The following is a 14,387-nucleotide window of genomic DNA, read 5'->3' on the forward strand; positions in this document are numbered from 1 at the left end:
TCCAGAGTATATATTTGTAGCAGATTCTTCAGATACAATTCTGTCCCAGTGATTTTTAATGAAGGTCATGGAGTGGGATTTGAAGTACTGAAGGATACCCAGAATTAAATATTCCCTGACCATCTGCTTTTACCCAGAAGTCTGTTCCATTGTTTCTCCTCCCCCCCCCCAGTGAGTCCTCACATCAGAAGTAAGATTTTACAGTTAAAGATATAGTTTGGTGCCATCATGCACAGTTCATATCTAGAATCAGTTCACATAAAGAATTCTGAAATCATACAAGCAATCTTATCATCTCCTAACTATGTTGCTGCATAGATAAACCAGAAAAATCATAGACATAATCGCAGGTACTCTCATAATGGCAGGAAATATCACCATAGTGCTATACTTTGGAATAAATTACATCCAAATTCTTTTGGGAAATATTATAGATGTGGATATGATTATTTTATAATGATTTTGATTCTGTTAAGCTTGGGTTAACCATTACAAGAATTCCCATGTTGACTGCAACAAGGCTAAAAGACACCAGTTTGGGGAAAGCTGCTCTGAATACATTAAAAGGATTAGAAGACATACTGGATTCAGTTCAAAGGCAATATATACAAAAAAGGTGATTTGTACAAGAAGACATCAATGAGAATCATCTATAATAATCCTTTCAACTTTAAGGGATCAATGGCAATATGTATCAAACACAATATGCCAAGAATACAAAGAAAATATAAGTCAAAATAAGTTGTCTTGAATCTGTAAATTCATCTTGTCCCAGCATTTTGTACTGCACAGAAATCATCTTTTTTACAAGTGATTTAAAAAACACTTCTATAAAGGAAGAATTAATGCTCAGTGTGAATGATAACATTTCATTATACTATAAAGCTAATAAGTATTAAACATACACACACACACTGATATTTTAAGAATTTTTTAAGAGTAAAGGAGAATACATTAATAAAAATAGAAGAAGAAACCTACTTTGCAATCATATGAAACTATCTGTATAAATTATAACTGGTATACCTACCAAGATACAGGAATTTTTCAATTATATCCTGTGGGGTGAAAAGGGAAATATTCAAAATGTAGTTCTTTTTTATTGTAAAAGTAGATAATAAAACATTAATAATTTGTAAAATTAAACAAACATACTGTCACAAAAAGAAAAACTCAAATACAGTATGAATCCAAGAATACCCAGCATTGTAAAATATTGAAGAACTAGAATAAAATTTCTTCTGATGCAAATTATTTTTCAATAAATATTTTCATTTCTTTCATTTTATATTTTTGTTTACATTGTCGGGGTGTCCTATTCCTTTCTTTGAACGGAATCTTGGAATTTTCAGAGTGATGGGCCCCATCAAAAGACCTGTTCCATGAAGTGAACTGATATTGATTCAGTTTAATTGTTGCAATTTTTCTAGGAATCTTCTGAGATTGTTTATTTAATAAATTAACTGTTAGGGTTAGGGTTTTTTTAAGTTCACAAAAATACTACCCAATACACTGCTGGTTATGAAAAATGGACTGGCAAGTGAGCTGTTTGGTCAAATGGAGTCAAATTTGGGTTTCCTCAATTCCACTTCAGCATGTCTATTAGAATTAATTTTTTTCTCATAAATCAAGGTTTTTTAAAAATATGCATTTATGACTTGTGCGGAAAAAGATTACAAGCATCTCCAAATATTTTAATATAAATTCAGCATCAACCTACCTAAACTTTTAAGAGATAGGAGTGATCTCACAAATATTGTATACTTGGAGTTTCATAAACCCTCAAAATTTTTCAGCAAACAATTCCAATTGTGAGTTCATGATCACAAGATAAGAATAGGAAACAGAGAACTATAAGAGTTCTCTTGGTGGCGCAGCAGACTAAAGCACTGTTAAGTAACACCAGCTACCTGCAATTACTGCAAGTTCAAATCTCACCAGGCTGAAGGTTGACTCAGCCTTCCATCCTTTCGAGGTAGGTACAATGAGGACCCGGTTTGTGGGGGCAATAAGCTGACTTTGTATAAAAAAGAACACCGCTTAGGGGCCCCCGAAAGCCCTACTAAGCAGGTATATACAAAAATATGAAGGCTATTGCTTAATGCATTGTAAGCCGCCCTGAGTCTCCGGAAAAGGGCGGCATATAAATCGAACCAATAAATAAATAAATAAACTGGAATCAACATATAATTAGAGACTGTATTAGAGACATGCAAAATAGGATCACCAAGGATCAACATCAGAATTGGCACTTTTTAACTTGGTAATAAATGGTGTGAAATTACCAGGACTAGAGATGCAACACATTTTATCTATGAGTCCAAGTTTAAGAGTACTAATCTCAGTAAGAAATTGCAGTAAGTTTTCAATAAGAAATTCCAACAGTGCTTTTCCAAATGAATGAATTGGCTTTTAAGTAGCAAATGCTGTGAAATCAAATAATAGAAAATGGTCCATGTTTCTTCTAAAACAAACATATTAATATAATTTGAGCTAACTGCAACTGATAAAGAAAAAGTTACTATAGAGTCAAAATTAACAGGAAAGTGAAAAAATCAATCCAGTAGGTTGCTACCGTGTTTCCCCGAAAATAAGACCGTCTTATATTTTTTTGAACCCCAAAATAAGCGCTTGGCCTTATTTTCGGGGAGGTCTGATTATTTTGGGGTGCCTGGAGCAAGATGGGGCTCCTCTTGCCGTCTTACCTGATTTCCAGCTCTGCATTTAAATATTTTCAGGGAGGGCTTATTTTTTGGGGGGTGGATTATTTTAGCTCTCGGGCTCAAAAACCCGACTGGGCTTATTATCAGGGGATGTCTTATTTTAGGGGAACAGGGTACTATTTAAAAAAAGAAACAAAACAAATTTCATGCTAGCAATCATTAGGAAAGTAATGAAAAATTGTGATGCCAATTGTTTTGTATCAAAAGAATACAAGAGCTCTGACATAAAATCTATCACACATCCCCCAAATATATTGTAGATCTGGAAAACATGCAAAAACAGGATCTAAAATGATTGACTTGTAAGGAAAATTTGCAACTTTTCTAGTGCTTTAACTTGGATCAAATAGCAGTAAAAAGAGGTAAGATAGAGATAATAAAATCCTGGATGGTGTGAAAAATATAGACCAATATTTCTTTTTCTTTCAAAATGTTAGAACTTGGAACTATTCATTCAAAGTAAATGGGGGAGGAGGGCCAGTAAAAGGAGCTACTTTGTTTACCTTTCCAAAGGTACATTATGGAATTAGTTATGAGCTACTGCAATGATTGCCCTTAATTTAGGTGATTTTTAAAAGGAGATTAGATACATTTATGGAAAATTCTGCTGTTAGTTAAGCACTAGTCTTAATTAACTACCTCCTAAACCACTGGAATGCATGCCATAGATATCAGCTTCTAGAAAGTAATAATGCAAAAGAAATATCACTATCTTATTCATGTTTATGAGCTTCCTATTACAATTGTTTGATTGCTGTGTGACAGAGGATGCTGAATAGATGGATTGTTGCCTGATCAAGCAAAATTCTTATGTTTTTATGAAACAACCAGAAAGCTCATTGGCTTGAGGGATACTTATGAGGCAGGTAGACTCAGGAACAAGAATTACTTCTGAGATGGTCTATACTGCCAGTAGGGTAAAGTGCATAACCTTAAAAAACTGTTGAAGGAATTCTCTAGATCAGTGTTTCTCAACCTTGGCAACTTTAAGATAGGTAGACTTCAAATCCTGGCTGGAGAATTCTGGGAGTTGAAGTCCACCCATCATAAAGTTGCCAAGATTGAGAATCACCACTTAGATCAACTTATACTTTAAGATAGAGTTACTCTCTTTCTCATGGTCCTTTCCGTCTGCATGGCTGAGGGGTCTCTCTCGCATTTGTTTCCTTCCTGCCTATTCCCAGGGCCTGCTAGACATTCCATTATATGTGGATCCGTCCATACATATGCAACGTACTTCAGTTATGCAGTATTTGATTACCTCAATATGGTCAGAAGCAAATAGATCAAAAGGACTATCTGAAGCTTTGGCATTGATAAGTAGTGCATCAAATTCCTTGCCAACTTCAAAGTTTCCAATTATACGATCTAATCCCAAAGCTGTAAATTAAAAAAAAAATAATTTCTTTATTATACACCATGAAATTAAGTACATTACAAGTGATGATTTTTGAAATCAATAGAAAGGACCCAACAATATATTTACAAAGGTTATATTTGTGTTCTTCGTTGCAGTTCTGTTATGACTATAATTCTAATCTAAATAACAGAGGAGGAGAAAATGTCTCAAATTCTTTAAAATAAAATAAAATTTGATGATCAAAAGAAGGATGAACATTCAGCATGGAATTGATCCAGCATCAATTCTGAGGAGTACTGTTTTTGAAATACTAAATTTTAGTGTCTTTCTAGGGTGCTTTTCCTAATCCTCTTTAATATAGTTTCCATATTAAACAGCAGGGGGCAGTAGAATATCAATAGCCAAATGCCTGTCAAAGTTTAATAAGAGAAGCAGAAGAGGATCAAAGTAAATTTATGGATATTTAGACCATAAAATCATCTATTTCAAACCAGGAAAAGGAGCTTCAGGGGAACAAATTTGAATCCCACCCATAGAAAAAAGAAAAATAAAGTGTTAAATGCTTGTAGTCTGTGAAAACATCATTCAAATATTTTAAACATTTTAAACTTATTTATAGAGCTCAACAAATGAGAATCCTATTTGTTCATTCATATAGATTTATATTCTCCCTTATATCATAGCATATTGGATCAGTGTTAGATCATCTCCAATCTTCCATACAAAATATTCATGTGAGTTATGTGAGAAGGAGAAATAGCAAATGATCCAAAATCATCCATTGGATCTTCAGAGTAAAAAGTAGTACTGGTAGAACATCTTGGTCCTCATTTGGCACTGTATCTACTACACCACATGGGCATACACATATTTTAGCAGTTTTGTTAACGATGTCATATTAAGCTATAGAGATTTAGTATTTTTAATCTTGTCTTATATGATGTCTGAACTGTTTCTTTCTTTCTTTCTTTCACAAACCATGAGTGAGAAAACTATGGTTACACATACTCGGTGCATTTGGTCAGTATAATGAAGTGATTAGGATGTAAGATATGCTAACATTCAAATGGAAAGTTTATTTCAAGCCAGGCTACATATCACATGTAATTTCTGTGTTTTGGGGATAGACAGTTAAAAAGAAGAGAATTACCTTGACTTCCTGCAAGAGTTGCTAGTCGGAATGCCTCCTTCAGAGTTAAGCCTTTTTCATCTGTTTCACTATTAAGATGAAGGACTTCAGATACCACAATCGTATTTCTGATAGCATCAAGCATGGAAACAGAATAGCCACCAGCAACATCTAACAATAGAGGACATTACAATCAATCTGGAAGGCTTATGCGTTAGATGGAAACAGGAGTTTCATTAAATATGCAGGCAGATGCTTATGATTACAATATAGGTATGATCTCATCCAGGCTTTTTATCATGCTGGCAATTTAAAAGTATCTTCCAGGAATTCACTATGTACAGGAGGATGTCCATGCTCTAGGTCAGAGGTGCAAAAAGTGTTGCCAAAGATCAGATATAGCTTGCCAGCATATATCTGGGGGTCCCAAAGCTTAAATCGTGAGACAAAAAGTTTTCTCCCTGTTTTGCAGTGAAGAGTTCAGAAACAAAAGAGTTTTCAAGCCACCCATTTCACCTCCTGAATCTCCTCCCCCCAAAAAGCCCAGCCTCCATCCATTTGTGAGGGGCAGGCCCAGGGGTGAAATCCAGCAGGTTCTGACAGGTTCTGTAGAACCGGTAGCAGAAATTTTGAGCAGTTCAGAGAACCGATAGTGGAAATTTTGACTAGTTCAGAGAACCGGCAAATACCACCTCTGGCTGGCCCCAGAGTGGGGTGGGAATGGAGATTTTGCAATATTCTTCCCCTGGAGTGGGGTGGGAATCAGTGGTGGGTTGCCCCCGGTTCAGACCGGTTCACAAGAACTGGTAGTAAAACCGGTGGGAGGCTCCACCCACCGACCCAGACATGATCAGGAAGCTTTTGCGCATGCGCTGAAGCACACACACACGCGCGCGCTGTCCCATTTCAAACTGGTAGTAAAGGTAAGTAGAACCTACCCCTGGTGGGAATGGAGATTTTGCAGTATCCTTCCCCTGGAGCCGGGTGGGAATGGATATTTTGCAGTATCCTTCTCCTGCCACGCCCACCAAGCCATGCCCACCAACCCACACCACACCCACCAAACCATGCCCCCAGAACCTGTAGTAAAAAAATTTGGATGGGCAGGCCTGGTGGTACTAATAAGGTGACAGAAGTTGAGCATTCTTGCCACAGGCCATTCCAGTTCAGGATGGACAGTGGTACTGCTAAAGCTGTAATCTCAAGGATAAAGCCAAGATTCTATACCTCAGCTGTTCCTCAATGGATGGCAAACAGGCAAGTGATAAACAGATCCAGCGTCAATATCTGAGATGATGGGCCTGATGTTTATAAATATTTGATAATCAGGCAGTGGTTGGAGGGACCTGTAGATGGTTGCAACTGCTTGGTTTATTATGTTTTATTTATTCATCATATTTATATAGCTGCCATCTCACAATCAAGTGACTTTGGGAGGTTATATAAGCATATAAAATGTTTACTGTAAAGATATTTTTATAAGACAGTTATAACACTTTCCCAAGCAGCTGTCAGAAAAAGTTCCATTTTATTTATATAATTCCATTTTATTCATGGAATATTTCACATTCCTATTGATATATCTTTTTAAATAAGTTTGAATACTGGTAATTTCAAATGGTCACTGAGTGAGTAAGCAAGGATTATCTGCATTTCATATGCCTTGTGGGTTTATGTATGTGACCCATTTCTTTTTTAATCTTTTAAAAAAGTACCTGAAAGTAAACACATAATAAATGACTAACCTGTGCCTAATCCAAGTTTTACATTGTGGTTCAGAATCTTCCTTGTGTTTAAAAGGCCACTCTTTAATCTAGATTGAAAATAGAAGAATGAAAGGATATCATTTTTCTAAGTTAAAAAAAAAAAGGTTGTAGCAGATGTGTTGATGCATTAAAAGCTGTTCACAAAGTGCTAGAACAAGATGTAAAACAGGACTTGCTTTAAGTATAACTTCATAAGTGTTATTGCTATGAACATATTCCACTTTAATTAAGCTATGCTATATTTAATACAGCTGAATCAAAAAGATTCAGTTTGCAAACCTAATGAGAACATACTACCTCAATACTGTTCATTAAAATATTTTCATGCTTCTGCATGACCTGGAAAAAAGATGTGGCTGCTTTAAGAATCACATTAATTTTAATTACCAGATCCCTTAAATTAAAGACATTCAGACTCCCACATAAGTCTGGGGAAAAAAGGCATGGCTGCTTTAATGAACAGAAGATAAATGCTGGGGTCCTATGGATTTTTTTAAAAAAGTCTTTTGAATCATTTCTGAAATGTCTATAATCCTGGTATTTAAGCTTGGGCATAAAATCAATAAAATCCAAGCATATAAATTGGATTTTTCTGAAAGTATAAATATGTGAAAGAAGATTGAATGGATCAACCATTGGAAATAACCAGAATGTGTTTTATGGAAATGATGAGTACATTTTAGGTTCCCTGTCTCACTTTAAGATTCATACCTGAAAAATTTGACAATCAAATGCTTCCAATATTTAATCCAGATGTGCCCTGGACATGTTGCCCTGGACATCTAGTAATGTGGTCCCATAAGATTGTAAACTTTTAATATTATTATGTCATTTATATACATTAATTATGTTTATATATTTTATATGTGGCCCAAGGCAATTCTTCATCACCAAAAGGTTGGACACCTGTGATTTAATTCATCACTGACATTTTTTAAAGCAACCTATCACAAATTTGTGCTCTCCATTTTTATATTTGTTATTTAGGAGTGTGAGAATAATTCAATATGTAGCCCAAAAGCACCGGATTGGGAAAGATTGAACAGAAACTCATTCCTTGAAAGTGTTATTACTTTGTGACACTATGTTACTCACGATATATTTGAATTAGGACAATGTATAATGGCAGCTCCTCTACGTTTAAATATGTCCAGTTCTTCATCAGAAAGATAGCAGCCATGAGCCATTATAGTCTAAAAGTAAATACAGTAATATTACCTTTACTTATTTGAATTATTTCATTTTGACAATTCAGGTTTTAAGATAACAATTTTAGGATCTATTGTGAAAATCACTACAGCAATAACCTGTAATGCATCACATATTGCTCAACATTTTTAGTAAAAATTTCGGTCTTCCAAATCCTTACTGAAAGGCAATTAAAGTGGCATCCATTTGGGGTTACTAATTAGATGCTTATATTTAATACTGTTCTTTCAGATGTTCACATTTGCAGATAAAGTAAATAAACATTCATCTTAATAGGCCCACGGTATAACCCTTGACAACCACTGCTTACTTCTATGGTAGCAATATGCAATGAGCTTAGTGGGAGTTCCTTCTGAGTAGATAAACATGAATGTGCTATTCATGCGGAATGTGGAATTTTCATGCAATTCTTATAATAGCATGTGAAAACTGGGAGCAGTTAGAACTTTAAAGTTGTGAGCTTAACGTAATAGAACAAGGCTAGATTACAAGGAAAAAATATAGGAAGGTTTAAAAAAAAGGAAAGGGCATCCATTATTTTTTTTAAAAAAATATTCAAAAAGTAGCATAGTATGTATTTGAAATGCATTTTTGTAAATGGTAGCTGATATATATAAAACATTTTAAAATTTTGTGAGGTACCCAATTATCTGTCTTGCCAGGTAAGCATAAATGAACTAAATACAGACAAAGAACAGAACAATATATTTTATATGTTCAGCCAACTGCCAAAGGGATAGAACTTTCTGTATCCCTTTGCTGTATCCCTAGTAATGATCTGAACTTACAGTATGCAACCCAGAGCTGAATGATAAATAGCTTCTTGAAATAAACATTGTTTTTTTAATTGTTTTTCTAACATAAATAATTTATCCACAAGTTTTAAGAGCTTTATAAAATTGATGAGATAAAGAAAGATCACAACACATAAAACTGAACAATGCCCATTTTGTTGGCTTGTTCAACACTGATTCTACTTCAGCAGTAACTCAACACTTGTAACTCCAAAAGCAGCATTACTCAAAATATCTTCACGATTGATACAAATAACCAACCTTGTTTGTAAGCAGCTTGTTTTTATCATATAGCTCTGTATAATGTTGATAGTGTGGAAACGTGCTTTCTATAAGTCTGAGCTCCCCTTTAGACTCACTTATGTGGCTCTGTAAGATGATGGGAGAAACACAGAGACAGTGGTCAGTATTTCACATAATTTCACACCTTGAAAGAATAATATGAATGTCTTCATACATGCAAGCTATTGAAGCTATTCAATACAAATCTACATTTTTAATGAAAACAATATTTATAAAATTCATATCATGTCATGTACTATTGGTAGTTATATGGTAAATTAAATTATTATTTGAGAAGCTTTTTAGACAAACGATGCAAAAAAATTAAAAATAGAAGAGAAACATTTTGCTTTAACAGATTTTAAAATCCTTACAAATATTAATGATATAAAGAACCGTGGGAGCATCGTATGAAGCAAAGCTGCTTAATCTAGACCACATTTTGAAAAGTTGGAATATTGAATTTTAGATGTTTAATATGAAGAAAGAGCTGATGGAATCCCTTCATAGCCGAGAACAGTATTTTAAAGAGACAGCTATTATAGACAGCATAGAAGAAGCCTGAGTAATGTTGGGCTGCTTCAGTGCATAGCAGAATAGTGCTGTGTTTATTCAAGTTTTAAAATATTTCTTTCACGTAATTTTCAATTAGCACACACCAATATTTATGATCTAACTTAATCCTGGAAAACAAAGTTGAACTAGGTCAGCAGGAAGTCATTTTATTTTACAGTACCTGATGATTTAGGAAAGCAACGGTTGAAATTCATGAATCACACTTTACAAAGAAAAAAAGACTACACATTGTAATTAAAGACTGAAACAAATGGATGTTGAAATGCATTTGTGATTTAAAGGATATAAGAGCAGTGCAGGATCATAACAACAACCTATATAGTCCAGTCGCCAACATAGCAATAGCCCCCTTCATCCATTGATTTCATATCTGTTTCTTACTTAGCTACTTCACATATTTTCAGTGTGGCAAATTCTTGCCTCGTGTTGAGTAAAACATGATAGCTATTTAAAAATGCAAGGATTCCTGTCAAATAAAAATATTTCATTAATAAAACTTAATTGCACTGTTCCAATAGTCTATCTGGATTGTTTGTTTGTTTGTTTGTTTGTTTGTTTGTTTGTTTGTTTGTTTTAGGATAGAATGCATTGATTTGATTGAGTACAGGTAGTTCTCAACTTATAACAGATCTCCCCAGAATTTATTTGTTTGTTTGTTTGTTTGTTTGTTTGTTTGTTTGTTTGTTTGTTTATAAAATTTATTTGCCGTCCATCTCATATCCAACAACTTACAATATAAACATTGAAAAACCATACAATCATCCATTATAAAAACACAGCAGATAAAAACATTAATAGATAAAATCAAGGAGAAAAGATGGCAAAGAAGGGAGCCAGACACATGGAGGGGAGAGGGGAACATTGAATTTTAATTAATCCACCACCTCCAATATGGAACTCCCCCACTGGGTCACCAAGCCATCTGGTACAGCCAGGTTTTGAGGTTCTTTCAGAAGGGTGGGAACCAATCTCATTTTAGGCAGTAAGATGTTCCAGAGGATAGGATCCACAGCAGAGAAGTCTAGGATTCTGCCAGCTGAAATTCCTTGGCTAATAGGATCTGCAGTATGCCCCTTCTGCCAACACGAGTGAGGCAGGTCAATCCCATCAGGATGAGGCAGTTCCTCAGATAAACTAGACTCATGCCATGCAGGGCTTCAAAGGTGATGCCCAACACCTTGAATGCACCTGGAAGCAGATTGGGAACCAGTGCAGCTCACAAAACGGTGGTGTAACATGAGCCACCCTCGGGGCCTTAAGAACTGCCTGCATTCTGCACCTGCTGTAGCTTTCGAATGCTCTTCAAGAATAGCTTATGATTTAGTTTTGAAATTCCAATAGCCACTAACCTACTGCAGTCACATGATCACATTTTGGGTGCTTTTAAGGCTGTTTGCATGGTCCTGCAGTCACATGACCATGATTTATGATTTTGTTTGTTTGTTTCTTTGTAAGAAACCAGCTTTTACTTTTGATTTCTGGCAAAAAAGCCCAGTGACTACAGTGGATTCACTTAACCACCACCCTGTTCATTTAATGACTACAGCATTCATTTAATAACTATGGCATTTGCTTAATGATTGGTGCAAAGATGTCATAAAATTGGGTCTGGTCAAATTTTGACCTGCTTAATGTCCGACAATTGAGCCACACCTTAGTGTTTTCAAGGTCCAGAGACCCAAAGTCAACCTCACCCCACCAGCTATTTGAGATTACTAAAAGCAAATGCTATAGTTATTAAATGGGGAAAGGGCAGTGGTGGGATTCAGCCAGTTCGCACCACTTCGGGAGAACCATTTGTTAACTTTCTGAGAAGTTTGGTGAACTGGTTGTTGGAAGAAATCATTAGGGCAGAGAACCGGTTGTTAAATTATTTGAATCACACCACTGGGAAAGTGTGTGTGTATACCGGGAAAGGTAAAAGTAAATGGCCTAAAGATGAGGAAGTGAAGATGACGTCTGCAAATTGGCAGACAATTGGCAGCTATTACAAGCAGACAAGAGGACTTTCATTCAACTGCCAGCATCACAAGCTATAGTGAGCAGCATATCCTGATAGGAGTCCTTACTGGGCCTTTACCTGGAGCTCAGGAGAAATTATTAGATTAGGAACAACCACACTGAAACAGCAAGTCATCCCAACTAGAATAAGAATGTCTAGGAAAACACAAAAAGATTGTGTGTTACTTTAAAGACTTTTGCTTGGACTGAGTATTAAAAGATTGAGTATAAAGGTCTGAGCATTAAAAACATTCGTGTGGCAACATCACCTTTCAAGATCCTAAAAGGGTGGAGTGACAATACGGAGCAAGAGCTTGTTGTTGGGGAAGGTGTGTATTGTAATAAAGAATTCTGTATAGATTTGCTATGCTGTGGTGTGTCCAATCCTTGGAGAGCAAAGAATCCCCACATTTTCTTCATATTAATAATGAGCTGTTATTTTATAGACTAGACCAATGATGGCTAACCTTTTCCAGACTGAGTGCCCAAAGCATGCGCACGACCCCCAAAATGCAATGCATCTCTCCCCCGTGCATGTGTGGCCCAGGCATGCCCCCCACCCCCCTTGCATGCATACGTGGGGCCCCTGCATGCGCCCTGGCCCCCGCGCATGCACCTGCCCCCTGCATGCCCCCTGGTCCCCCTCACATGCATGGTAGAGACCTGAAGACCAGCTGGCCGGTGGCAGGTGCGTGCACATGTGCGGTGAAGCTGAGCTGGGGCGACGGCTCACGTGCCCACAAAGAGAGTGCTGTGTATCACCTCTGGCATGCGTGCCATAGGTTCGCCATCACGGGACTAGACTATCTTTTTCTCAAAGAACCACAAAGTGAACATTGAATTGTGTCTTTGAAGTTCTCTCATGTTTTGTTGCATGAAAGAAAAGAATTATTAATTAATTAATAATAATTAAAGAACCACTTTGGCTTAGTGGTTGGTTATCAAGGTAGAAGCCAGGAGACTGGGAGTTGTAGTCCCACCCTAGGCAAGCAAACCAACTGTGTGACCTGTGTGACAATCTCACTCTCTTAGCCCCACTCACCTCACAGGGATGTTGTTGTGGGGAGAACAGGAGGAGGAAGGACTTATTGCCGCATTGACTTATTTATAAAAAAGTAATAAAGGCAGGAAATAAAAATAAATAATTCCATTTCCAGCTCACCCAACCCAACGAAGTATAACTGTACAAATTTAAAAGCAATATGAATCACAATCTAATAGTAATGAACTCCCATTTTCCAGAAGTTAAATGTCAACATAATAGCAATTCATCAGTCCTAAGCTCCTGAGTGTGATTTGTTTTTCTCAAAGGGAATGTCAGAGGCAGATTGACTCATCAGAGTGCTTTTGAAACAGTCATATTCTACCTAAAAGATAGGCTAATGGAAAAACAAGGAAAAGGACCAACACAATGGTATCTAGCATCAAAATTGTCTTCTCAAATTATCTAGAATAGTTTTCTGTTCTGATCTCAAGACCAGTTTACAGACATAATGGTATTCAAATACTGCATCTAAATAGATTCATGCCACTGACTTTAACATAGGTAGTAATATGTATAATAAAATTACAAGAAAACTGTGGCAAGATCTTTCTGTGTGATTCTCCCAAAAAGACAACCCGCTTCCGGGACAGAGACAGGCAGGAAAGTCGAGGGGCAGAGCAGTCTGCTCTCCTTCCCCAATGTGATCACTGGAGCTTCCAGAAGGAGAACTAAAATCACTGGTGGGTTTCAAAAAATTTTTACTACCAGTTCCGTGGGCGTGGCTTGGTGGACGTGACATGGTAGGTGTGGCAGGGGAAGGATACTGTAAAATCTCCATTCCCTCCCCACTCCAGGGGAAGGTTATTGCAAAATCCCCATTTCCTCCCGATCAGCTAGGACTCAGGAGGCAGAGAATAGATGGGGGTGGGGCCAGTCAGAATTTTTACTACCGGTTCTCCGAACTATTCAAAATTTCCGCTACTGGTTCTCCAGAACTGGTCAGAACATGCTGAAACCCACCTCTGACTAAAATGTAAATGAGTGACAGGGAGGAGTGAGAGGGACCCAGCGGGGTGAGAAGCAGGCCTATAGCCTCCTGGGACCGCAAGGAAGCTGAGGATAGGGGTGCCTTGGGGTGGGAGAGGCCTAGTGTAGGCCCAGGGCAGGCAGGCCTGGGCCTGCCTAGGCCTTCCACAACTCTGAGGCACCCTGTGCTTCACTTAACAATCCATGCAGTCACTTAATGACTGCATCAAGAATGGGGGTCATTAAGCGAGGCAATCATGTGGGCTGGCTCCATTATGGTTGTAAGTTAAGGACTACTTGTAATAGACAAGAAATAAATGGCAAACACAAATGGCTAACTTAACCTGAGATAACAGAATTTTGTCCAGTGGTATATAAAATAAAATCAACAGAACGGATGGCAGAGGGATACACGTGACAATGGTTTCCTTATTTCGAGCAATTCAAAAAATTTAAAGTTAATAATGATAATTTATAGTATTTATTTATTTATTTGTTTATTTATTTATAAAATTTATTCCCCCATCTCGACTCTG

The 14,387-nt window shown here is 36.8% G+C and overlaps 1 protein-coding gene across 1 annotated transcript in view; it reads right to left on the bottom strand.

Annotated features, from left to right (window-relative positions):
* The window catches only part of GDA (guanine deaminase), a 53,244-nt gene that overhangs the window by 3,735 nt on the left and 35,122 nt on the right, over window positions 1–14,387 (bottom strand). The window contains exons 8-13 of the mRNA XM_034410244.3: window positions 9,243–9,350; window positions 8,074–8,171; window positions 6,958–7,025; window positions 5,234–5,383; window positions 3,985–4,103; window positions 1,031–1,058 (exon numbers count right to left, since the gene is read on the bottom strand). Of these exons, the coding sequence (XP_034266135.2) occupies window positions 1,031–1,058; window positions 3,985–4,103; window positions 5,234–5,383; window positions 6,958–7,025; window positions 8,074–8,171; window positions 9,243–9,350 (571 nt within the window). The remainder of the gene's footprint in view (window positions 1–1,030; window positions 1,059–3,984; window positions 4,104–5,233; window positions 5,384–6,957; window positions 7,026–8,073; window positions 8,172–9,242; window positions 9,351–14,387) is intronic.

Source organism: Pantherophis guttatus, chromosome 2, assembly GCF_059756535.1.
Source record: "Pantherophis guttatus breed Tessera chromosome 2, ASM5975653v1, whole genome shotgun sequence".
In the NCBI taxonomy this organism is placed as follows: domain Eukaryota; kingdom Metazoa; phylum Chordata; class Lepidosauria; order Squamata; family Colubridae; genus Pantherophis; species Pantherophis guttatus.